Source organism: Nerophis lumbriciformis, linkage group LG04 (genome assembly GCF_033978685.3).
Source record: "Nerophis lumbriciformis linkage group LG04, RoL_Nlum_v2.1, whole genome shotgun sequence".
Taxonomy (NCBI): domain Eukaryota; kingdom Metazoa; phylum Chordata; class Actinopteri; order Syngnathiformes; family Syngnathidae; genus Nerophis; species Nerophis lumbriciformis.
This window is the reverse complement of record NC_084551.2, coordinates 52571156-52597899: the sequence shown is the minus strand read 5'-3', so window position 1 is coordinate 52597899 and position 26744 is coordinate 52571156. Positions and strand designations below refer to the sequence as shown.

At 40.1% G+C, this 26744-nt stretch overlaps 1 protein-coding gene across 3 annotated transcripts; it reads left to right on the top strand.

The window, feature by feature from the left end:
• Positions 1-2615: 2615 nt before the first annotated feature.
• mettl6 (methyltransferase 6, methylcytidine) lies at positions 2616-26542 on the top strand. 3 transcript variants are annotated; one of them, XR_012050389.1, is made up of 6 exons: positions 2616-3018; positions 7258-7392; positions 12462-12774; positions 12848-13030; positions 26167-26226; positions 26291-26542. XR_012050389.1 is itself a non-coding variant. In XM_072913056.1 (5 exons), exons 1-4 carry the CDS (start codon positions 2758-2760, stop codon positions 13000-13002), a joined length of 864 nt encoding a protein of 287 aa, XP_072769157.1. In that variant the 5' UTR covers positions 2616-2757; the 3' UTR covers positions 13003-13030; positions 14387-16901. The 3 variants fall into 3 exon arrangements, 2 of the variants coding, with proteins under 2 accessions (XP_072769157.1, XP_061813092.2); XM_072913056.1 differs by lacking the exons at positions 26167-26226; positions 26291-26542 and adding an exon at positions 14387-16901; XM_061957108.2 differs by lacking the exons at positions 26167-26226; positions 26291-26542 and having other exon boundaries at positions 12848-14073.
• Positions 26543-26744: the final 202 nt, after the last annotated feature.

Sequence of the window (26744 nt, the reverse complement as noted above, 5' to 3'; positions counted from 1 at the left end):
GTTTGCAGGTGTCGGAGGCAGATATTTACATATATCCGAATTTAAGTGTTACTTCTTTTATTTCATAATCATAGTACAAAACAGCTAGTGTTTTTCTTCCAATTGTGGTCTTTTGGTTGTCTGCAATTACTGTGTGCTTAAACCTTGAGTGAGGAATGTAAGAAAGAGAGATACTCCTTTCTCTTATCTAGCCTTATGTCCAGGTGCGGAGGACAATGGGCATGTGTTTTGGCTGGAGGGACAAGACTGTGAGGGTGGGAGGAAGAGAGACTTAAGAGGGGAGAGGGTTTTTCAAAGGGGGGGCAGACCATCTTGGCGGCGCGATTGAATGTTCTATGCTGGACTGGTCTCAATGTATTTACAAAGCTTTGCAAATATATTACATCCATCCATCCATTTGCTACCGCTTATTCCCTTTGGGGTCGCGGGGGGCGCTGGAGCCTATCTCAGCTACAATCGGGCGGAAGGCGGGGTACACCCTGGACAAGTCGCTAACTCATCTCATGCAAATATATTACAAAATACCTATTCTGTCTCTGGTGGTTTTTCTACTCAGATTTAAGTGTCGTAAAGAGCTTGGGAGCGACTTGTGACTTGAATTCCCTGGGAGGAACAACTGGTCCAAACGCATCTGTTACAAGTATACGAAATATTGGGGTATATTTTGGAGAGTTTGGAATTAGTGAAATAAATACGGTGGACAACCTTAAATTGTATTAAATTAAGCCTTGAACAGGATGTACTGTTATTAATTCGGGTTAAGGCAGAATCCCAATCTCCATCATCTATAGATCTGCCAAGCTCTTCTTCCCAATTCCCTCTGATTTTATCAAGAGATGTTTTACCAAACTGGGATATTAAGATGAGGTGGCTCCAGCACACCCCACGACCCCGAAAGGGACAAGCGGTAGAAAATGGATGGATGGATGTAGAAATGGCTGGTTGCATCAGCCCTGCTCTTTTTAATGTCTTTAATGTCCTTTGTGTTTTTTGATGTTTGATGTTTCCCCTCTTACACACATGCTTATGTGTGCTATGGCTATGTGTTTTTTTCCCCCTTGGCCTCAGTCTGGACCTCCTCTCCAGCGATTACCTGTTTCTCACCTATTTTTGTAAGGGGCGCCGGAAGTTGGCAGACCCGTCAGTGATCCTGTTCTGTCTGCTCTTGAAGGGGATTGTGCTGAAAATCTTAATTTCCCCTCGGGGGATTAATAAAGTATTTCTGATTCTGATTATCGACAAGTAAATGCAAACTTACCGTCAATGTAGGTTCAGTTAAATACCTTCTAAATTGGTTTCTAGTAATATATAAGTACACATTTCATTATTTTATTGGCAGTAACCACCTTTTTATTATTTTTTATTATTATTATTATTTATTTTTTTTACACGAGGACCACTTTATTTCCTTTCTTTTTTATTATTATTATAATTTTTTTTTTTTTTAACACAAGGACCACTTTATTTCCTTTTTTTGTATTTTTTAAAAATTTTATTTTGAAAACCAGTCAAGAAACAATAATCAAAATAAGTACAAAAACAGTACAAAACAGCGCCAGGGGGTTGTAAATTCAAAGTAACTAAAATAGAATGCAAAATATTAGGGCTGCAACAACTAATCGATTAAATCGATTAAAATCGATTATAAAAAATAGTTGGCGATTAATTTAGTCATCGATTCGTTGGATCTATATTTCTCCCGTCCAAAGGCAAAACCCAGTAACTCAATTTTGGTCAAAACTGAGCTGATAATAATTTTGGAGTTACTAGGTGATATAAAATATAAAATTGCAGGCTGGAATTGCGGATACCAATTAACATCAACAAAGCAGAAATCAAATCTCTGTGAATGGATGGGACTTTAATATAAAATAGATTGGTTTTCGTTTGTTTTATCAAAATCAGCTAGAAGTGAGTTACTAGGTTCTGCTTTTGGACGGGAGATTTGCGCATGCGCAGAGGCAAATGTTTTTTGTATTTAAATTTTTTTTAATTTTTTTTTATAAACCTTTATTTATAAACTGCAACATGTACAAACAGCAGCGAAACAATAATCAAAATATGTTTTTTTCCCAATAAAATACTGGAAAGGATTGAAATGTAGTTTGTCTCTTTTATCCGATTATTAATCGATTAATCGAAATAATAATCGACAGATTAATCGTTTATCAAATTAATCCTTAGTTGCAGCCCTACAAAATATATATAATAAACAAAGTGCAAAGCCATAGGCTCACTCAATTTCAGTAAATAACTTAAATTAGGAACACAGCATCATTGTTTTCACAGCTTTTTGGTTGTTAGATGTAGAAAGTGTTTTAATGTAGAGTCCTAAATCTTTTTTAAGGCACAAAAAAATTAAGAAACTTACATTTATGAATATAAAACTTAGCCAATAGTATAATGAGGTTGCAAAGGTAAACCCCCTTTTCAAAAAATGTTTCATACAGTGTAAATCCAAATATCACATCTTTTAAAACAAAGCACAAATTTGTCATGAATATTGTCCAGGATGAAGGGACAGATTTTTTATTTATTTTTTCCCCCACCGCCAAACAATTCAAATATGACGTCACGACAGGCGGAACCTTGTAGTAATCCAAGTTCTACACGGACATTTGGAGAAAACGGACAGGATGGAGGTCGCAGCAAAAAAAGGCACACTTTTGTTTGTTTTTGCAGCATTTATAATTATATAACGATTAACTAGCACAAATCTGAAGATATATATATATGTATATATATATTTAATTCATCATGTCTGAAACTTTTTTTGCGGACGATGGAGTCCAAGTTGATAACGATGGAGTTGGTCAAAGTGTTGTTCCAGAACATTCCACTCGTCATGAGGACAACTTGGCCGCCAAGCAGACTTTGGTGCCCGCCTTCAAGCAGATGAAACTGGAAGAAGAAGCCCAGAAGAACTGGGACTTGTTCTACAAAAGAAACAACACGCATTTCTTCAAGGACCGACATTGGACCGGCAGAGAGTTCGAGGAGCTTAAGGCGTGCAGAGAGGTGAGATAAGACAGTTGTGGGAAAACAACACAGCCATTTTAAAGTAGTCAGTGTACAGCTTGTGCATGTCCCCGTAGACAGTGTTTTTCAACCACTGTCTAGTGGATCTAACATAATAGTGAGAGTCCAGTCCATAGTGGATCTAACATAATAGTGAGAGTCCAGTCCATAGTGGATCTAACATAATAGTGAGAGTCCAGTCCATAGTGGATCTAACATAATAGTGAGAGTCCAGTCCATAGTGGATCTAACATAATAGTGAGAGTCCAGTCCATAGTGGATCTAACATAATAGTGAGAGTCCAGTCCATAGTGGATCTAACATAATGTTGTGAGAGTCCAGTCCATAGTGGATCTAACATAATATTGTGAGAGTCCAGTCCATAGTGGATCTAACATAATAGTGAGAGTCCAGTCCATAGTGGATCTAACATAATAGTGAGAGTCCAGTCCATAGTGGATCTAACATAATGTTGTGAGAGTCCAGTCCATAGTGGATCTAACATAATATTGTGAGAGTCCAGTTCAAAGTGGATCTAACATAATAGTGAGAGTCCAGTCCATAGTGGATCCAACATAATAGTGTGAGAATCCAGTCCATAGTGGATCTAACATAATGGTGTGAGAGTCCAGTCTATAGTGGATCTAACATAATAGTGAGAGTCCAGTCCATAGTGGATCTAACAAAATAGTGAAAGTCCAGTCCATAGTGGATCTAACATAATAGTGAGAGTCCAGTCCATAGTGGATCTAACATAAAAGTGTGAGAGTCCAGTCCATAGTGGATCTAACATAATAGTGTGAGAGTCCAGTCCATAGTGGATCTAACATAATAGTGAGAGAATCCAGTCCATAGTGGATCTAACATAATAGTGAGAGTCCAGTCCATAGTGGATCTAGCATAATAGTGAGAGTCCAGTCCATAGTGGATCTAACATAATAGTGTGAGAGTCCAGTCCATAGTGGATCTAACATAATAGTGTGAGTCTTTGGTGGGATTGGGAGGAGTCTCTGCAGATTTTCTGAGCCCTGGTCAGGCAGCAACATTTTAATATCAATTCTAAAATGAACAGGGAGCCAGTGCAAAATCTCAAGAATTGGGGTTATACGCTCGCGTTTCCTGGCCCCTGTTAAAAGCCGTGCTGCCGCGTTCTGGACTAACTGCGACCGGGTGCCAGCATAAAGTGCATTGGAGTAGTTCAGGCCACTTAAAATAAAAGATTGCACGACTTGTTCAAAAAGGTTAAAAGATTAAAAACGGTTTTACTTTTGCTGAAAGACGAAGATGATAAAATTATGATTTTAAAACGCCATTGACTTGTTCGTCAAGTTTAAAATCACTGTCTATAGTGACGCCAATTTTGCAATGGTCCCAAGTAGAGATGTCCGATAATATCGGACTGCCGATAAATGCTTTAAAATGTAACATCGGAAATTATCAGTATCTGTTTCTAAATTATCGGTATCTGTTTCAAAAAGTAAAATGTATGACTTTTTAAAACTCCGCTGTGTACACGGACGTAGGGAGAAGTACAGAGCGCCAATAAACTTTAAAGGCACTGCCTTTGCGTGCCAGCCCAGTCACATAATATCTACGGCTTTTCACACACACAAGTGAATGCCCAGCATACTTGGTCAAAAGCCAGACAGGTCACACTGACGGTGGCGGTATAAACAACTTTAACACTGTTACAAATATGAGCCACACTGTGAACCCACATCAAACAAGAATGACAAACACATTTCGGGAGAACATCCGCACCGTAACACAACATAAACACAACAGAACAAATACCCAGAACCTCTTGCAGCACTAACTCTTCCGGAATGCTACAATATACACCCCCCCGCTACACCCTACCCCCAACCCCGCCCACCTCAACCTCCTCATGCTCTCTTCAGGGAGAGCATGTCCCAAATTCCAAGCTGCTGTTTTGAGGCATGTTAAAAACAATAATGCACTTTGTGACTTCAATAATAAATATGGCAGTGCCATGTTGGCATTTTTTTCCATAAGTCGAGTTGATTTATTTTGTAAAACCTTGTTACATTGTTTAATGCATCCAGCGGGGCATCACAACAAAATTAGGCATAATAATGTGTTAATTCCAGGACTGTATATATCGGTATCGGTTGATATCGGAATCGGTAATTAAGAGTTGGACAATATCGGATATCTGCAAAAAAGCCATTATCGGACATCTCTAGTCCCAAGTCAATGAGGGCCGAACCAATAACCAAGATTTCCGTTTTTCCCTCATTCATTATTAAAAAATTCTGGGCTAACCAAGCCTTGACGTGGCTTAGACAGTTGAGAAGGGGTGTCAGGGGGCCGTGGCCTTTTAAAATCGGCACATAAATTTGTAGTCGTCTGCATAAAAATGATAAGACACTCCATGTCTCTTAAAAATCTCTCCAAGAGGGAGGAGATAAAGAGCAAACTGGATGGGCCCCACTATAGATGCCTGGGGGACACCATAGTAAAGTGGAGCAGAAGAAGGTGTGTGTGTGTGTGTGTGTGTGTGTGTGTGTGTGTGTGTGTGTGTGTGTGTGTGTGTGTGTGTGTGTGTGTCTGCTACCTCTTCCTCAGGAACCTAAGTGGGATACAATGTGTGTGTGTGTGTTTGCAAGGATGGAAAACACAGGGTGCATTCATGTTATGTCCTTGAACATAATGGACCGTACATGAGATGATATCTCATGTACGGTCCACCCTGTCCAAAGGTGGGTAAATATTCCTCGAAGATAATAAACTGTTTTTATCAATATTTAGGTTGCATAAATTAATTAATTTCAGATTTGAGGGCTTTAAGTACAGTGTTTTCTTTCTATTTCCACCTGGACTAATGCCAAAAACGATTAAATGTGACTTTGTTGCAGTTTCACAAATCATAAACTCTGTTTTTGTTAAGCTTTAGGTTGCAGGGAAAATATCCTGAAGAGCAGAGAAATCTGCGAAACAGGCTTGTAGGGATGAAATAGCCTCTGTGTTTTTTCCTGACCTAACATGTGCATATATATATATATATATATATATATATATATATATATATATATATATATATATATATATATATATATATATATATATATATATATATATATACATACATACATACAGTCATGGTCAAAAGTTTACATACACTTGTAAAGAACATAATGTCATGGCTGTCTTGAGTTTCCAATCATTTCTACAACTCTTATTTTTTTGTGATTGGAGCACATACTTGTTTGTCACAAAAACATTCATGAAGTTTTCTTCTTTTATGAATTTATTATGGGTCTACTGAAAATGTGAGCAAATGTGCTGGGTCAAAAGTATACATACAGCAATGTTAATATTTGCTTACATGTCCCTTGGCAAGTTTCACTGCAATAAGGCGCTTTTGGTAGCCATCCACAAACTTCTGCTTGAATTTTTGACCACTCCTCTTGACAAAATTGGTGCAGTTCAGCTAAATGTGTTGGTTTTCTGACATGGACTTGTTTCTTCAGCATTGTCCACATGTTTAAGTCAGGACTTTGGGAAGGCCATTCTAAAACCTTAATTCTAGCCTGATTTAGCCATTCCTTTACCACTTTTGACGTGTGTTTGGGGTCATTGTCCTGTTGGAAAACAGCAAAACAGGCCCAGAGCATAATACTACCACCACCATGCTTGACGGTAGGTATGGTGTTCCTGGGATTAAAGGCCTCCACCATTCTCCTCCAAACATATTGCTGGGTATTGTGGCCAAAAAGCTAAATTTTTGTTTCATCTGACATCACATGGATAAAGATAAGACCTTCTGGAGGAAAGTTCTGTGGTCAGATGAAACAAACATTTTGCTGTTTGGCCACAATACCCAGCAATATGTTTGGAGGAGAATGGTGAAGGCCTTTAATCCCAGGAACACCATCCCTACCGTCAAGCATGGTGGTGGTAGTATTATGCTCTGGGCCTGTTTTTCTGCCAATGGAACTGGTGCTTTACAGAGAGTAAATGAGACAATGAAAAAGGAGGATTACCTCCAAATTCTTCAGGACAAGCTAAAATCATCAGCCCGGAGGTTGGGTCTTGGGCGCAGTTGGGTGTTCCAACAGGACAATGACCCCAAACACACATCAAAAGTGGTTATGGAACTTTTAACCACAACTGTATGTATATATAGGAGTGAAAAATAATTTAAACATTTTCCTTCTCTTGCATCTTCTTGTGAATACTGTATTAAAAAATGTTTGTGTTTTTCTCTACTTGCAGTCAGAATCCCAGAGGCTGGTTCTGCTGGAGGCCGGCTGCGGTGTAGGGAATTGTATCTTCCCTCTGCTGGAAGACGAGGGCAACATCTTTGTTTACGCCTGTGACTTCTCGCCAAGAGCTGTGGACTTTGTCAAAGTGAGAGAACATCAAGCTCTTCTGATCATTCATGTGCTAATTAGTCTGCTGATTATTCTAGCATTCATAAATAGATGTTTATTAGAGATCAACCAATATGTTTTTTTTTAGGGCCAATACTGATTATTAGTAGTCAAGGAAACCGGATAACCAATATTTGGAGCCGATATTCTTTTGCAGTAAAAGTTATTTAAACATGAATAGTATATGTCAGTAAAGAGCTGGACAAGGCTTTAAGTTGTTTAAAAAAAATGTCCTGGGACTACGAAATATTTGTTACTTGGTTGAAGTTTATTTTGAACATGTATACAGTTTCAATATGATACATTACATATTTTACATATTCTCATTTCTCCTTACAACATGTCCGAAAAGGAGTAGGAAGAAGCAAATCGCATTTAAATGTACCCTCTTTACATTTTATATCAATTACTAACACATGTTCACTTCCTGTTCTCAATTTGTAAGACAATTCACAACAATCATTTGTCAATATGGGATGATTGATGTGCATAATATGATTTTTAAATATTCTGAACATTAAAAAAAAAAACTTAGAGATAGGGTGAGAAGCTCTGCCATCCGGGGGGAGCTCAAAGTAAAGCCGCTGCTCCTCCACATCGAGACGAGCCAGATGAGGTGGTTTGGGCATCTGGTCAGGATGCCACCCGAACGCCTCCCTAGGGAGGTGTTGAGGCCACGGGGAAGACCCAGGACACGTTGGGAAGACTATGTCTCCCGGCTGGCCTGGGAATGCCTTGGGATCCCCCGGGAAGAGCTGGATGAAGTGGCTGGGGAGAGGGAAGTCTGGGCTTCCCTGCTTAGGCTGCTGCCCCCGCGACCTGACCCCGGATAAGCGGAAGAAGATGGATGGATTTAAAAAAACAAAACAATTCTGGGCTCCTTCGCGTAGATTATAGTTGAGACATTTTTCAAGATGGCTGACATTTATTCCTGGGTGTTACAGAAAGTATGAGAATGTGCAAGCCGCTGCCTGCTCTTCTTTACTTACCATATTTTCCAGACCATAGGGCGCACCGGATTATAAGGCACACTGCCAATGAATGGTCTATTTTTGATCTTTTTTCATATATAAGGCGCACCTGATTATAGGGCACATTAAAGGAGTCATGTTATTATAATTTTTTTCTAAATGTAAAAGACTTCCTTGTGGTCTACATAACATGTATTGTTTTTTCGGATTATAAATCGCAGTTTTTTTCACAGTTTGGCCGTGGGTACGACTTATACTCAGGAGCGATTTATGTATGAAATTATTAACACATTACCGTAAAATATCAAATATTATTTATCTCATTCGCGTAAGAGATGAAGCAAATGTCCGCAATCGTCACACACACGTCAACCAATAAGAATTCGGCGGGGGAGGGTCATGGCAAAAGTGCATTGTGGGTCATGGTATGCTAACTGCTATATGCTATACGCTGCTGCCGTAGCTATTAAAATGGATCACATCAACATTGGCGGTAACTTATAAAAACTGAGAAGGGCTGAACTAAATTGGCACCGAAAAGGAAATCATATTCTGCAGATTACAAGCTAGACGTAGTGAAATATGCTGCAGAATACGGCGATCGAGTAGCAGAAAGAAAGGACATACCCGAGGCGACACCGGGGAGGAAGATTTCATGGGATTTAGCGATTAGGAGTGACAGATTGTTTGGTAAACGTATAGCATGTTCTATATGTTATAGTTATTTGACTGACTCTTACCATAATATGTTACGTTAACATACCAGTTGGTTATTTATGCCTCATATAATGTACACTTATTCAGCCTGTTGTTCACTATTCTTTATTTATTTTAAATTGCCTTTCAAATGTCTATTCTTGGTGTTGGATTTTATCAAATAAATTTCCCCCAAAAATCCGACTTATTATATACTCAGTGCGACTTATATATGTTTTTGTCCTTCTTTATTGTGCATTTTCGGCCGGTGCGACTTATACTCCGGAGCGACTTATAGTCCGAAAAATACGGTAATGGTGGGCATACTTGCCAACCCTCCCGGATTTTCCGGGAGACTCCCGAAATTCAGCGCCTCTCCCGAAAACCTCCCGGGACAAATTTTCTCCCGAAATTCAGGCGGAGCTGGAGGCCACGCCCCCTCCAGCTCCATGCGGACCTGAGTCCGCTTTCCCACAATATAAAGAACGTCTACAGTAAAGCAGTCCGTCTGCCGTAAACAGCAATGTTGTGACACTCTTAAACAGGACAATACTGCCATCTAGTGCATTTGATGAAAGCACTCTTGTGCGTGCCACACAGCAATGCATAATCAGAGAGGGTGTTCAGCATGGTTAGAAAGATAGTGACAGAGAATAGAACAAGGATGGACAATTCAACCCTTAACTCAACAATGAGTAGATGAGTGTTATGTGTGTGTATATGTGTAAATAAATGAACACTGAAATTCAAGTATTTATTTTATTTATATATATATATATATATATATTATATATATATCCATCCATCCATTTCCTACCGCTTATTCCCTTCGGGGTCGCAGGGATATATACATATATATATATATATATATATATATATATATATATATATATATATATATATGATATACTTGACTTGGTGAATTCTAGCTGTAAATATACTCCTCCCCTCTTAACCACGCCCCCGCCCCAACCACGCCCCCCGCACCCACCTCCCGAAATTGGAGGTCTCAAGGTTGGCAAGTATGATGGTGGGTCTTTGGTCAAAATGTTGCATAGATGATGTTTTACACATCATCTTCAAGCTGCTTTCTGACAGTCTCTTCCGAATGCGCCGTTTTGTGGGCGGTCTTATTTACGTGGCTCACCTTCGACAGCGTCTTCTCCCCGTCGTCTTTGTTGTAGCGGTGTAGCGTGCAAGGACGGGAGTGGAAGAAGTGTCAAAAGATGGCGCTAACTGTTTTAATGACTTTCAGACTTTATTTCAATCAATAACGGAGCAGCATCTCCTCATCCGGAAACAACAACACCGGAAATGTGTCCCGTGAAAACAAACCGTCCGACTGGAATTCTAATAACGAAAGTTCCTTGGGTGAATAATGTAACGTCACTACACCGGTATGTTTTAGCGCTTTCATGGCGAGTTTACTGACAGATATAAGTAAGAACTTTACACTACTTTATATTAGAAATGGCAACAGCGAAAGATGAATGTCCCATAACAAGAAGATAGAGAAAAAGAAGAAGCTTATCGACTACGGCATCGTCACAGACTTCAAAGGTGGACGCGCGCATTTTTTCAGGATTTATGCAGATCCCAAATACAGTACCAGAAGATATGAAAATTTGCTTTTGCATAATATTGCGAAACAAAACGCCAGATATTGTCTTATCTTATACACACACCATAATAATACTTCTATGTTTAATGCGGCGACAATCTTTCAAGTGGTGCGGCATCGTAGCTTACCAAAGTCGTACTAAAACATTTTGATAGATTTTGGAGCGCCTTGTGTAATGTTCTATATTTTCAATGGAACATATAAAATGTTGGTGTTGTTTACTTGAGACCCATCATAGTGCAGCCTACACTTATCTCTTATGTTTGACTGCCATGTACCATGTTTACACCATGTACCAAATAAAATAGATTCAAGGTGGGTAAGCACAACCAAAATTATTCCTTACATTAGGCTTATAAGGCGCACTGTAGAGTTTTGAGAAGAAAAAAAGGATTTTAAGTGCGCCTTATAGTCCGGGAAAATACGGTATATAATAATCTCCTATTTGTCAAGATATTTACACAAAGTTTGGATTTTTGGCAGAGACATATTTTCTGTCCATCGCTTTTGTGGTGTTATTTGACGGAATCACGAAACATAAAAACTCTTGGCGCTATTTTGATGAGCCTATTGTCAGGCTCAAACACTGATGACATCTATTAAACAGACGAGAAGCAAGGAATCATGCAGAGACAGAGTTCAATTTGGCTCAATGAGGAGTGTTGCATCGACCAGCTCTTCCACCCAGGGAATCTAAGTTACTAGTCAATCCCAAGTTCTTTCGATGACATATATGCTGAGTAAGAAGGACCATCAAGACAGAATAGGAATATTATCATTTTTTACTGAAATTTCGGAAGATCAGCTTAACCAATACATTCATGTCGGCTACTCTAGTTGATCTGACATTCAAACGGAAGAGTCAACTTCTTGCACACAAAGAAAGCCCCCACCACTCCCTCTCGCAACACTGATAAGGAAGAAGTGGGGGAGGTATTCACATTCCGATGGTCAAGACACTAATCAGACCTCTGAAGACAAAGAAAAACTGGTAGAATACACAAAGGAAAAGTACTTGCTGATCCAAACATGGCCATGAATAAAGAAATAACTCTTAAACATATATGCATTCTCCACAGGAGACACGTGTTTTGGGCTGTATTCTAGTTACGGATCCAAACTACGTTCTAAAAGTCCAGCCCGCGTGCTTCCTCTATTTATTTGGGAGGTTCCTGGTTACATCACTGAAGCTGTCGCTGAGGGAAGGGGGTAATCTCGACAACTCCAGTTAGACACAATATATGATTATACAAAAATGCAAATGTGTTGACGCTGGTGATATCGCCTTGTCTCTGCTCTGTCTGCGTCACGGCGGTGTTCGGCCTTGGCAGTCAGCAGGCCGTTCCTGGACACACACACATATACCAGACTGGCTTGCAATCTTTTGGGTTGCCAGCTTTGCACAGACAAAAAAAAAATACCGCTTCAGCACAATTGACAATAATTATAGCAACGGCCCTCTAGCATAAAAGTTGTTTGATAATATATACATAATTATTCCAACACCTATGCTCCAAGTGTTGCGAACAAAACGGAAGGAAGATTCCAGGATAGAAGGACAAAAACTGGAACTCCTTGCAAAAAATGGAAGTTTAGACATGTTCACATAAGCAGAGGGGACGTACTGTCCGATAAAAAAGAGGCTGTTACCGATATACGTCAGAATGTTAGATATCGGCGGTAAGAATGGTTCGATCCCTAAGTTTTTTGCAAGAGTACGTGTAAAACCATTAAGAAGGTTCTGTTTTGTGTTGTCAGAACAATCCTCTTTACAGTCGCGGTCGCTGCAGGGCCTTCCAGTGTGACCTGACCCGGGACGACCTGCGTGACAACATTCCCGAGGCCAGCGTGGACGCGGTCACGCTCATCTTCGTGCTGTCGGCCATCCATCCCGCCAAGATGGCGCTGGCCGTGCGCAACGTCAGCACGGTGCTGAAGCCCGGCGGCGTGGTCCTGTTCCGGGACTACGGCCTGCACGACCACGCCATGCGGAGGTTCAAAGCGAGCAGCAAACTGGCGGAGAACTTCTACGTGCGCCAGGACGGAACCAGATCCTACTTCTTCTCTAAAGGTCCGTGAACGCGCCCCAAATGTGCAAGTGTTTCCCTACCACGTCCCAGAATGCATTGCGTCTGTGCTCGCAGACTTCTTGGCGGCGCTATTCTTGGAGGCGGGCCTCCTGTGCCAGGCTAACGAGTACGTCATGAGAGAGACAGTCAACAAGAAGGAAGGACTTTGTGTTCCCAGAGTTTTCCTGCAGAGCAAGTTCATCAAACCGGACCGCCATCAGGACCCCTGACCACGGACTTGTGTGACGTCACGCAGACGTGAGTGAATGAAAATGTTGAAAAAGGGGACATTTACTTGACGGGTTCATTATTATTAGTGGTGGAGGGGGCAAGAGGTTGCTCTGCTCATCCGCTTATCTGGGATAGGCTCCAGCACCCCCGCGACCCCGAAGAGGGACAAGCGGTAGAAAATGGATAGGCCTTTTAATGTACGCCTCCCAAATACTGTGAATTCAGGACAATAAGCTGCTACTTTTTTCTTACACTTTGAACTGCGGCTTGTAAAACATTGCGGCCAATTGCTTGTATTTCGACACGTGACTTCTTCACAGAAGTGAAAACCAGATGGCGGTTGTACAGCAAGCAGCACACACACTATCTTGAGTACACAAGAGGCTTGAATCTTCCTGCGAAAAGCAGATACGAACAGAAAAATCAAACTATGCAATGAAATGGACCCCTATATTTGATCAAAGAAAGATTTTTGTCGAGCGATATCAAGGATCATGTCAGTCGCGTTCCCGGACATATCGAACGATTGTGCTCCAGACGCCATTCTACATGACAAAACGGATGAAAATTGTTGAAAATGTACTTCCTGTTTTACATCAAACCAAAAGTAAAGCCGTCCATAGCGGGTCTGTTCGAAAGGATCCTTCATTCATCACTCCAAGTAATGTTTGTAAGTTTTACAATATAACTAAAACAATTCTAACTTACCAAACCGTCCCATGTGTGATGTGTGTAAGAGTGTTTTCGTGCATATTTGTACATGCTATTGTAATGCAACGACAATAGCGTCGTTCGCCATAGCTAATATGCTAACATGTCTACGAGTGTGTTAGTATTATAAACTTACAACGGCATTCTTTTTGTATTGTTTCGGTTTCACAAATTCCTCAGTAAATTCACCAAAACGTCACTGTGGGGTTATTGAGTCTGTTTAGCCGATTGTGAACTAGCTTCCGCAGCTAGTGGGTCCATGACGATGACTTCTGTTTTGTTTGATCCGCCGTTTTACTGCCGGGATACAGACACTGTTTGGAAACAGTTAAGGTATGTAAATAAATATTCATGGAATATTTCTGTCTAAATAACTCACTTCACATCTGTGGCTTATAAGTCTGGTACGGCTAATAAATGGGGGGAAAAAATTTAGTGAGTAGACATGTGTGGCTTATATTCTTTGGTCCGTTTTTTTGTTTAGTTTTTACTCTACAGCAATTTCCTCCTTCTTTCTACGCTAATCTGTTGTCTTTTTTGGACTCATATTATGTTAGCAAATTGGACAAAACTTGTCAAAAGGTGAAAAAATACACCAAAGACACACACACTACTGGGTAATAGAGGGCTCCGCCTCCCCAAAAATTCTGTGCCCTGCTTTTTGTCTAGCAGGCGGGACCTTCCTGTTTTGCATCAAACCAAAAGTAAAGCCGTCCATGGCGTTACTGCTCGAAAGGATCCTTCATTCATCACTCCAAGCAACGTTTGTAAGTTTTACAATATAACTAAAACACTTCTTACTTACCAAACCGTCCCATGTGTGATGTGTGTAAGAGTGTTTTCGTGCATATTCGTACATGCTATTGTAATGCAACGACAAGAGCGTCGTTCGCCATAGCTAATATGCTAACATGTCTACGAGTGTGTTAGTATTATAAACTTACAACGGCATTCTTTTTGTATTGTTTCGGTTTCACAAATTCCTCGGTAAATTCACCAAAACGTCACCGTGGAGTTATTGAGTCTGTTTAGCTGATTGTGAACTAGCTTCCGCAGCTAGTGGGTCCATGACGATGACTTCTGTTTTGTTTGATCCGCCGTTTTACTGCCGGGATACAGACACTGTTTGGAAACAGTTAAGGTATGTAAATAAATATTCATGGAATATTTCTGTCTAAATAACTCACTTCACATCTGTGGCTTATAAGTCTGGTACGGCTAATAAATGGGGGGAAAACATTTAGTGAGTAGACATGTGTGGGTTATATTCTTTGGTCCGTTTTTTTGTTTTGTTTTTACTCTACAGCAATTTCCTCCTTCTTTCTACGCTAATCTGTTGTCTTTTTTGGACTCATATTATGTTAGCGAATTGGACAAAACTTGTCAAAAGGTGAAAAAATACACAAAAGACACACACTCTACTGGGTATTAGAGGGCGCCGCCTCCCCAAAAATTCTGTGCCCTGCTTTTTGTCTAGCAGGCGGGACCTTCCTGTTTTGCATCAAACCAAAAGTAAAGCCGTCCGTGGCGTTACTGCTCAAAAGGATCCTTCATTCATCACTCCAAGCAACGTTTGTAAGTTTTACAATATAACTAAAACACTTCTTACTTACCAAACCGTCCCATGTGTGATGTGTGTAAGAGTGTTTTCGTGCATATTTGTACATGCTATTGTAATGCAACGACAAGAGCGTTGTTCGCCATAGCTAATATGCTAACATGTCTACGAGTGTGTTAGTATTATAAACCTACAACGGCATTCTTTTTGTATTGTTTCGGTTTCACAAATTCCTCGGTAAATGTCACTGTGGAGTTATTGAGTCTGTCTAGCTGATTGTGAACTAGCTTCCGCAGCTAGTGGGTCCATGACGATGACTTCTGTTTTGTTTGATCGGCCGTTTTACTGCCGGGATACAGACACTGTTTGGAAACAGTTAAGGTATGTAAATAAACATTCATGAAATATTTCTGTGTAAATAACTAATTTCACATCTGCGGCTTATAATTGTTGTGCGGCTAATAAATGGGGGGAGGGGATTTTCCCCAAAATATAGTGGGTGCGGCTTATATAGCAGGGCGCTCTATAGTCCAGAAAATACAGTAGTCTTTTTTATTTTAATTCCTCCTACTTTCTACGCTAATCTGTTGTCTTTTTTGGACTCAAGTTACCAAATTAGACAACACTTGTCAAAAGGTGAAAAAATACACCAAAGACACACACACTACTCGGTAATAGAGGGCTCCGCCTCCCCAAAAATTCTTTGCCCTGCTTTTTGCCTAGCAGGCGGGACCTTCCTGTTTTGCATCAAACCAAAAGTAAAGCCGTCCATGGCGTTACTGCTCGAAAGGATCCTTCATTCATCACTCCAAGCAACGTTTGTAAGTTTTACAATATAACTAAAACACTTCTTACTTACCAAACCGTCCCATGTGTGATGTGTGTAAGAGTGTTTTCGTGCATATTTGTACATGCTATTGTAATGCAACGACAAGAGCGTCGTTCGCCATAGCCAATATGCTAACATGTCTACGAGTGTGTTAGTATTATAAACTTACAACAGCATTCTTTTTGTATTGTTTCGGTTTCACAAATTCCTCGGTAAATTCACCAAAACGTCACCGTGGGGTTATTGAGTCTGTTTGGCTGATTGTGAACTAGCTTCCGCAGCTAGTGGGTCCATGACGATGACTTCTGTTTTGTTTGATCCGCCGTTTTACTACCGGGATACAGACACTGTTTGGAAACAGTTAAGGTTTGTAAATAAATATTCATGAAATATTTCTGTCTAAATAACTCACTTCACATCTGTGGCTTATAAGTCTGGTACGGCTAATAAATGGGGGGGAAACATTTAGTGAGTAGACATGTGTGGCTTATATTCTTTGGTCCGTTTTTTTGTTTAGTTTTTACTCTACAGCAATTTCTTCCTTCTTTCTACGCTAATCTGTTGTCCTTTTTGGACTCATATTATGTTAGCAAATTGGACAAAACTTGTCAAAAGGTGAAAAAATACACCAAAGACACACACTCTACTGGGTAATAGAGGGCGCCGCCTCCCCAAAAATTCTGTGCCCTGCTTTTTGTCTAGCAGGCGGGACCTTCCTGTTTTGCATCAAACCAAAAGTAAAGCCGTCCATGGCGTTACTGCTCGAAAGGATCCTTCATTCATCACTCCAAGCAATGTTTGTAAGTTTTACAATATAACTAAAACACTTCTTACTTACCAAACCGTCCCATGTGTGATGTGTGTAAGAGTGTTTTCGTGCATATTTGTACATGCTATTGTAATGCAACGACAAGAGCGTCGTTCGCCATAGCTAATATGCTAACATGTCTACGAGTGTGTTAGTATTATAAACTTACAACGGCATTCTTTTTGTATTGTTTCGGTTTCACAAATTCCTCGGTAAATTCACCAAAACGTCACCGTGGAGTTATTGAGTCTGTTTAGCTGATTGTGAACTAGCTTCCGCAGCTAGTGGGTCCATGACGATGACTTCTGTTTTGTTTGATCTGCCGTTTTACTGCCGGGATACAGACACTGTTTGGAAACAGTTAAGGTATGTAAATAAACATTCATGAAATATTTCTGTGTAAATAACTAATTTCACATCTGCGGCTTATAATTGTTGTGCGGCTAATAAATGGGGGGAGGGGATTTTCCCCAAAATATAGTGGGTGCGGCTTATATAGCAGGGCGCTCTATAGTCCAGAATATATAGTAGTCTTATTTATTTTAATTCCTCCTACTTTCTACGCTAATCTGTTGTCTTTTTTTGGACTCATATTATTATTATGTTAGCAAATTGGACAAAACTTGTCAAAAGGTGAAAAAATACACCAAAAACACACACTCTACTGTGTAATAGAGGGCGCCGCCTCCCCAAAAATTCTGTGCCCTGTTTTTTGTCTGCAGGCGGGACACAGAATGAATGAATGAAGCGTTCGTATACAGATCTAGGCATGGTTCATAAACGGAGGCATATTTGACGCCATCTAAAAGTTCTTAAATCGAAAAGTTGGCCAATAGAAAGATTTGTAAATTGAGTTTCCACTGTATCTGTGTCCAACGGTGAAGTACCAATAGAATAATTGCATGATGATGTCATTCATAAACAAGAGTAAACATGTCAGGATGTTCTTTACCATTAGAAAGTTCAGTCAGGAAAAAAAAAAAACCCTGACCTGACTCTTACGTGACGGCAGTGACAAATGATTTAGTCGAGACTCTCATCCTGGGGAAGCAGACGGGAAGTGACCGAAAAGATGACAAAAGGTCATGTGACCAATTCCTTCAGGGAGGATTTTCCCGTTGTTGCACAACACTCCAGTGTGAATGCGACATGACACAACATGTCAGCTTTTAGCGTAACCAGGTTCCACACAGCCAGTGTGAGAGTCCAGTCCATAGTGGATCTAACATAAAAGTGTGAGAGTCCAGTCCATAGTGGATCTAACATAATAGTGAGAGAGTCCAGTCCATAGTGGATCTAACATAATAGTGTGAGAGTTCAGTCCATAGTGGATCTAACATAATAGTGTGAGAGTCCAGTCCATAGTGGATCTAACATAATAGTGTGAGAGTCCAGTCCATAGTGGATCTAACATAATAGCGTGAGAGTCCAGTCCATAGTGGATCTAACATAATAGCGTGAGAGTCCAGTCCATAGTGGATCTAACATAATAGTGTGAGAGTCCAGTCCATAGTGGATCTAACATAATAGTGTGAGAGTCCAGTCCATAGTGGATCTAACATAATAGCGTGAGAGTCCAGTCCATAGTGGATCTAACATAATAGCGTGAGAGTCCAGTCCATAGTGGATCTAACATAATAGTGTGAGAGTCCAGTCCATAGTGGATCTAACATAATAGTGTGAGAGTCCAGTCCATAGTGGATCTAACATAATAGCGTGAGAGTCCAGTCCATAGTGGATCTAACATAATAGTGTGAGAGTCCAGTCCATAGTGGATGTAACATAATAGTGTGAGAGTCCACTCCATAGTGGATGTAACATAATAGTGTGAGAGTCCACTCCATAGTGGATGTAACATAATAGTGTGAGAGTCCACTCCATAGTGGATGTAACATAATAGTGTGAGAGTCCACTCCATAGTGGATGTAACATAATAGTGTGAGAGTCCAGTCCATAGTGGATCTAACATAATATTCTGAGAGTCCAGTCCATAGTGGATCTAACATAATAGTGTGAGAGTCCACTCCATAGTGGATGTAACATAATAGTGTGAGAGTCCACTCCATAGTGGATGTAACATAATAGTGTGAGAGTCCACTCCATAGTGGATGTAACATAATAGTGTGAGAGTCCAGTCCATAGTGGATCTAACATAATATTCTGAGAGTCCAGTCCATAGTGGATCTAACATAATAGTGTGAGAGTCCAGTCCATAGTGGATCTAACATAATAGTGTGAGAGTCCAGTCCATAGTGGATCTAACATATTAGTGTGAGAGTCCAGTCCATAGTGGATCTAACATAATAGTGTGAGAGTCCAGTCCATAGTGGGGCCAGCAGGGGACCATCTTGAGTGGAGGAGACAGGTCAGCAGCGCAGAGACGTCCCCAACTGATGCACTTATGAGTGGTCCACCCTTGGTCCCGACTTTGAACAGCTAGCGCTTTATCTGTGGTCACCCGATAATCTCTCCACGCAGGATAGGGAGGCAGAGTAGAAAAGAGACGGCAGATCAACTGGTCTAAAAGGGGGGTCTATTTAAAGGCTAGAGTATACAAATGAGTTTTAATATGGGACTTAAATGCTTCTACTGAGGTAGCATCTCTAATTGTTACCAGGAGGGCATTCCAAAGTACTGGAGTCGCAATAGAAAACGCTCTATAGCCCGCAGATTTTTTTTTGGGCTCTAGGAATCACTACTAAGCCGGAGTTCTTGGAACGCAGATGTCTGGCCGGGACATATGGTACAATACAATCAGCAAGATAAGATGGAGCTAGACCGTGTAGTATTTTTCTTATGCTTTCTGATCCCTCTCTCTCTCTCTCTCTATGTCCACTACGTGCTGTACATATCCTACCAAGTCAGACCTACACTGTTTCAATGTCCAATTCTCTGATGATACAATTGTTGAGGACTGAAGTGATGATAACAGCCAAGCCTAACCCCCCCCCCCCCCCCTCCACACCCCACACCCCGGATTGTAAATATTGTAAATAATGTAAATAATTCAATGTATATACCGTATTTTTCGGAGTATAAGTCGCTCCGGAGTATAAGTTGCACCTGCCGAAAATGCATAATAAAGAAGGAAAAAAACATATATAAGTCGCACTGGAGGATAAGTCGCATTTTTGGGGGAAATTTACTTGATAAAAGCCAACACCAAGAATAGACATTTGAAAGGCAATTTAAAATAAATAAAGAATAGTGAACAACAGGCTGAATAAGTGTATGTTATATGAGGCATAAATAACCAACTGGTATGTTAACGTAACATATTATGGTAAGAGTCATTCAAATAACTATAACATATAGAACATGCTATACGTTTACCAAACAATCTGTCACTCCTAATCGCTAAATCCCATGAAATCTTATACGTCTAGTCTCTTACGTGAATGAGATAAATAATATTATTTGATATTTTACGGAAATGGGTTAATAATTTCACACATAAGTCGCTCCTGAGTATAAGTCGCACCCCCGGCAAAACTATGAAAAAAACTGTGACTCACAGTCCGAAAAATACGGTACTCTGATGATGATTATCTTGTGTGATGACTGTATTATGATGATAGTATATATCTTTATCATGAATCAATTTAAGTGGACCCCGACTTAAACAAGTTGAATAACTTATTGGGGTGTTACCATTTAGTGGTCAATTGTAAGGAATATGTACTTCACTGTGCAATCTACTAATAAAAGTCTCAATCAATCAATCAAATTTTGTATGTAAGTAGTAAAACCTTAAAGTCGTATCTTAAGTGCACAGGAAGCCAGTGCAGGTGAGCCAGTATACAGTCGTGGTCAAAAGTTTACATACACTTGTAAAGAACATAATGTCATGGCTGTCTTGAGTTTACAATCATTTCTACAACTCTTATTTTGTTGTGATAAAGTGATTGGAGCACATACTTGTTGGTCACAAAAAACATTCATGAAGTTTGCTTCTTTTATGAATTTATTATGGGTCTACTGAAAATGTGAGCAAATGTGCTGAGTCAAAAGTATACATACAGCAATGTTAATATTTGCTTACATGTCCCTTGGCAAGTTTACCTGCAATAAGGCGCTTTTGGTAGCCATCCACAAGCTTCTGCTTGAATTTTTGACCACTCCTCTTGACAAAATTGGTGCAGTTCAGATAAATGTGTTGGTTTTCTGACATGGACTTGTTTCTTCAGCATTGTCCACACGTTTAAGTTTTAAAACCTTGATTCTAGCTTGATTTTGTTACGGTTTGGTTGCAGCTTACTGCACGGTTCGTTCTCCCGGGATGCAAACGGACGACTCCGGACAGGACTTGCAGGTAGGAACATGATTTAATCTTGAACAAATCAACAAAGCACCAAAAACAGAAAAACAAGACGAAGGAAAAAGTGCAGATCGCACTGGATGCTATGGCTAACTCTTAGCATAGACTAGAGATAGGACTACTCACGTAACAGTAGCGTGAAGCAAACAAAGACGCCAGACCGACTGACTGGCAAAGGCAGGCTTAAATAATGTGTCTTGATTAGCAACAGGTGACCGTCCCAAACACAAGAGGCAGGTGAAAATAATACCTAGCCATGGTAACAACTCAGAGGTGCACAAACAGGAACTATAGGAGTCCAAAACTAACAGAAAACACAAAACATGATCCGGACCAATGATCATGACAGATTTAGCCATTCCTTTACCACTTTTGACGTGTGTTTGGGGTCACCAGTTTTGTCAAGAGGAGTGGTCAAAAATTCAACCAGAAGCTTGTGGATGGCTACCAAAAGTGCCTTATTGCAGTGAAACTTGCCAAGGGACATGTAAGCAAATATTGTGTGAAAGTCCAGTCCATAGTGGATCTAACATAATAGTGTGAGAGTCCAGTCCATAGTGGATCTAACATAATAGTGAGAGTCCAGTCCATAGTGGATCTAACATAATAGTGAGAGTCCAGTCCATAGTGGATCTAACATAATAGTGTGAGAGTCCAGTCCATAGTGGATCTAACATAATAGTGAGAGTCCAGTCCATAGTGGATCTAACATAATAGTGTGAGAGTCCAGTCCATAGTGGATCTAACATAGTAGTGTGAGAGTCCAGTCCATAGTGGATCTAACATAATAGTGTGAGAATCCAGTCCATAGTGGATGTAACATAATAGTGTGAGGGTCCAGTCCATAGTGGATCAAACATAATAGTGAGAGTCCAGTCCATAGTGGATCTAACATAATAGTGTGAGAGTCCAGTCCATAGTGGATGTAACATAATAGTGTGAGGGTCCAGTCCATAGTGGATCTAACATAATAGTGTGAGAATCCAGTCCATAGTGGATGTAACATAATAGTGTGAGGGTCCAGTCCATAGTGGATGTAACATAATAGTGTGAGAGTCCAGTCCATAGTGGATCTAACATAATAGTGTGGGAGTCCAGTCCATAGTGGATCTAACATAATAGTGTGAGAGTCCAGTCCATAGTGGATCTAACATAGTAGTGTGAGAGTCCAGTCCATAGTGGATCTAACATAATAGTGAGAGTCCAGTCCATAGTGGATCTAACATAATAGTGAGAGTCCAGTCCATAGTGGATCTAACATAATAGTGTGAGAGTCCAGTCCATAGTGGATCTAACATAATAGTGAGAGTCCAGTCCATAGTGGATCTAACATAATAGTGTGAGAGTCCAGTCCATAGTGGATGTAACATAGTAGTGTGAGAGTCCAGTCCATAGTGGATCTAACATAATAGTGTGAGAATCCAGTCCATAGTGGATGTAACATAATAGTGTGAGGGTCCAGTCCATAGTGGATGTAACATAATAGTGTGAGAGTCCAGTCCATAGTGGATCTAACATAATAGTGTGAGAGTCCAGTCCATAGTGGATCTAACATAATAGTGTGAGAGTCCAGTCCATAGTGGATCTAACATAGTAGTGTGAGAGTCCAGTCCATAGTGGATCTAACATAATAGTGTGAGAGTCCAGTCCATAGTGGATCTAACATAATAGTGTGAGAGTCCAGTCCATAGTGGATCTAACATAATAGTGTGAGAGTCCAGTCCATAGTGGATCTAACATAATAGTGAGAGTCCAGTCCATAGTGGATCTAACATAATAGTGTGAGAGTCCAGTCCATAGTGGATCTAACATAATAGTGAGAGTCCAGTCCATAGTGGATCTAACATAATAGTGTGAGAGTCCAGTCCATAGTGGATGTAACATAATAGTGTGAGAGTCCAGTCCATAGTGGATCTAACATAATAGTGTGAGAGTCCAGTCCATAGTGGATCTAACATAATAGTGTGAGAGTCCAGTCCATAGTGGATCTAACATAATAGTGAGAGTCCAGTCCATAGTGGATCTAACATAATAGTGTGAGAGTCCAGTCCATAGTGGATCTAACATAATAGTGAGAGTCCAGTCCATAGTGGATCTAGTTAATAGTGTGAGAGTCCCGTCCATAGTGGGGCCAGCAGGGGATCGTCTTGAGTGGAGGAGACAGGTCAGCAGCGCAGAGACGTCCCCAACTGATGCACTTATGAGTGGTCCACCCTTGGTCCCGACTTTGAACAGCTAGCGCTTTATCTGTGGTCACCCGATAACCTCTCCACGCAGGATAGGGAGGCAGAGTAGAAAAGAGACGGCAGATCAACTGGTCTAAAAAGGGGGTCTATTTAAAGGCTAGAGTATACAAATGAGTTTTAATATGGGACTTAAATGTTTCTACTGAGGTAGCATCTCTAACTGTTACCGGGAGGGCATTCCAGAGTACTGGAGTCGCAATAGAAAACGCTCTATAGCCCGCAGATTTTTTTTGGGCTCTGGGAATCACTAATAAGCCGGAGTTCTTAGAACGCAGATGTCTGGCCGGGACATATGGTACAATACAATCAGCAAGATAAGATGGGGCTAGACCGTGTAGTATTTTTCTTATGCTTCCTGATCCCTCTCTCTCTCTCTCTATGTCCACTACGTGCTGTACATATCCTACCAAGTCAGACCTACACTGTTTCAATGTCCATTTCTCTGATGATGCAATTGTTGAGGACTAAAGTGATGATAACAACCAAGCCTAACCCCCTCCACACCCCACACCCCGGATTGTAAATAATGTAAATAATTCAATGTATATACCGTATTTTTCGGAGTATAAGTCGCTCCGGAGTATAAGACGCACCGGCCGAAAATGCATAATAAAGAAGGAAAAAACCATATATAAGTCGCACTGGAGTTTAAGTCGGATTTTTTGGGGACATTTATTTGATAAAAGCCAACACCAAGAATAGACATTTGAAAAGCAATTTAAAATAAATAAAGAATAGTGAACAACAGGCTGAATAAGTGTACGTTATATGAGGCATAAATAACCAACTGGTATGTTAACGTAACATATTATGGTAAGAGTCATTCAAATAACTATAACATATAGAACATGCTATACGTTTACCAAACAATCTGTCACTCCTAATCGCTAAATCCCATGAAATCTTATACGTCTAGTCTCTTACGTGAATGAGATAAATGATATTATTTGATATTTTACGCTAATGTGTTAATCATTTCACACATAAGTCGCTCCTGAGTATAAGTCGCACCCCCGGCCAAACTATGAAAAAAAACTGCGACTCATTGTCCGAAAAATACGATACTCTGATGATGATTATCTTGTGTGATGACTGTTTTAAGATGATAGTATATATCTTTATCATGAATCAATTTAAGTGGACCCCGACTTAAACAAGTTGAAAAACTTATTGGGGTGTTACCATTTAGTGGTCAATTGTACGAAATATGTACTTCACTGTGCAATCTACTAATAAAAGTCTCAATCAATCAATCAAATTTTATATGTAAGTAGTAAAACCTTAAAGTCTTATCTTAAGTGCACAGGAAGCCAGTGCAGGTGAGCCAGTATACAGTCGTGGTCAAAAGTGTACATACACTTGTAAAGAACATAATGTCATGGCTGTCTTGAGTTTCCAATTATTTCTACAACTCTTATTTTTTTGTGATAGAGTGATTGGAGCACATACTTGTTGGTCACAAAAAACATTCATGAAGTTTGCTTCTTTTATGAATTTATTATGGGTCTACTGAAAATGTGAGGGTCAAAAGTATACATACAGCAATGTTAATATTTGCTTACATGTCCCTTGGCAAGTTTCACTGCAATAAGGCGCTTTTGGTAGCCATCCACCCATAATGTTAGCTGACTTTTGCTAACATTTATTTACAAGTTAGAATGCATTGTCTTACATAAGGATTGTGAATTATCCCCCAAAAAGTGCAGTTTCCCTTTAATGTTGCTGATACATTTTTATTTATTATTATTTCCTAAGTTTATCTCCTAAAATGTTTCAGTACCAAATGAATCAAGTCGGTCAAAAAATGGTCGAGCGTTAAAAGACTAAAAATGCGGCTGCTAGACTTTTCACAAGAACAGGAAAGTTTGATCATATTACGCCTATACTGTATATACCTTATATACCACAGAACTTTCCTCCAGAAGGTCTTATCTTTGTCCATGTGATGTCAGCAAAATGTTTGGAGGAGAAAAGATGAGGCCTTTAATACCAGGAACACCATTCCTACCGTCAAGCATGGTGGTGGTAGTATTATGCTCTGGGCCTGTTTTGCTGCCAATGGAACTGGTGCTTTACAGAGAGTAAATGGGACAATGAAAAAGGAGGATTACCTCCAAATTCTTCAGGACAACCTAAAATCATCAGCCCGGAGGTTGGGTCTTGGGCTGAGTTGGGTGTTCCAACAGAACAATGACCCCAGACACACGTCAAAAGTGGTAAAGGAATGGCTAAACCAGGCTAGAATGAAGGTTTTAGAATGGCCTTCCCAGTGTCCCGACTTAAACGTGTGGACAATGCTGAAGAAACAAGTCCATGTCAGAAAACCAACACATTTAGCTGAACTGCACCAATTCTGTCAAGAGGAGTGGTCAAAAATTCAAATATTAACATTGCTGTATGTATACTTTTGACCCAGCACATTTGCTCACATTTTCAGTAGACCCATAATAAATTCATAAAAGAACCAAACTTTATGAATGTTTTTTTGTGACCAACAAGTATGTGCTCCAATCACTCTATCACAAAAAACAAGTTGTAGAAATGATTGTAAACTCAAGACAGCCATGACATTATGTTCTTTACAAGTGTATGTAAACTTTTGACCACAACTGTATATACAAATCTTTAATCTACAAAACAAAAATGAATAAAACAGTTTGTCCTCATTTCTTTTTTTTTTTTTTATCAAAAAGGATTAATGGCGACGGGTTTGAAGCATGATGCTGATAAAGCATGTTCCAGGCAGGTCCGAGGTGAGCAAAGTGACTCAAAAAAATAATAAAAATAGATCCAATATGAACTGTTTTGTTTCAACAGGGTAAATTTGGTGTCTTCCAAGGTGGACACACTTCCTGTGGGCTTTCCTGTCGCTTGACAAAGTGAGTAAGCCAGGCCGACACATCCTGTTTTTCCATGTGGGCCAGGGCGTGGTGGACTGTGGAGTCCTGCAGGACCAGGACAATGTTGCACTCCCGTCAGGCTGCTGACCTCGTCCGTCCACATGAACGTGTGATGTAAGTTCTGTGGGCCAGTAGAGCGTGAATGATGAGAGCATTAAAGATGGCATTATCATAGAAATGCAGAAGAAAATAGATTTGATACTCTGATTAGCATGCAGAACAAGCAAGTCGCCCCGTTTAAGCGAGTCGGACATACATATCCTTGAGGATCACATAACAAAGTGACATAAATATCCTTGAGGATCACATAACAAAGTGAGGAGTCCTAGAAAGGAACAATGTGGGTCATTCAGAATTAAAAAAAAGAAGCT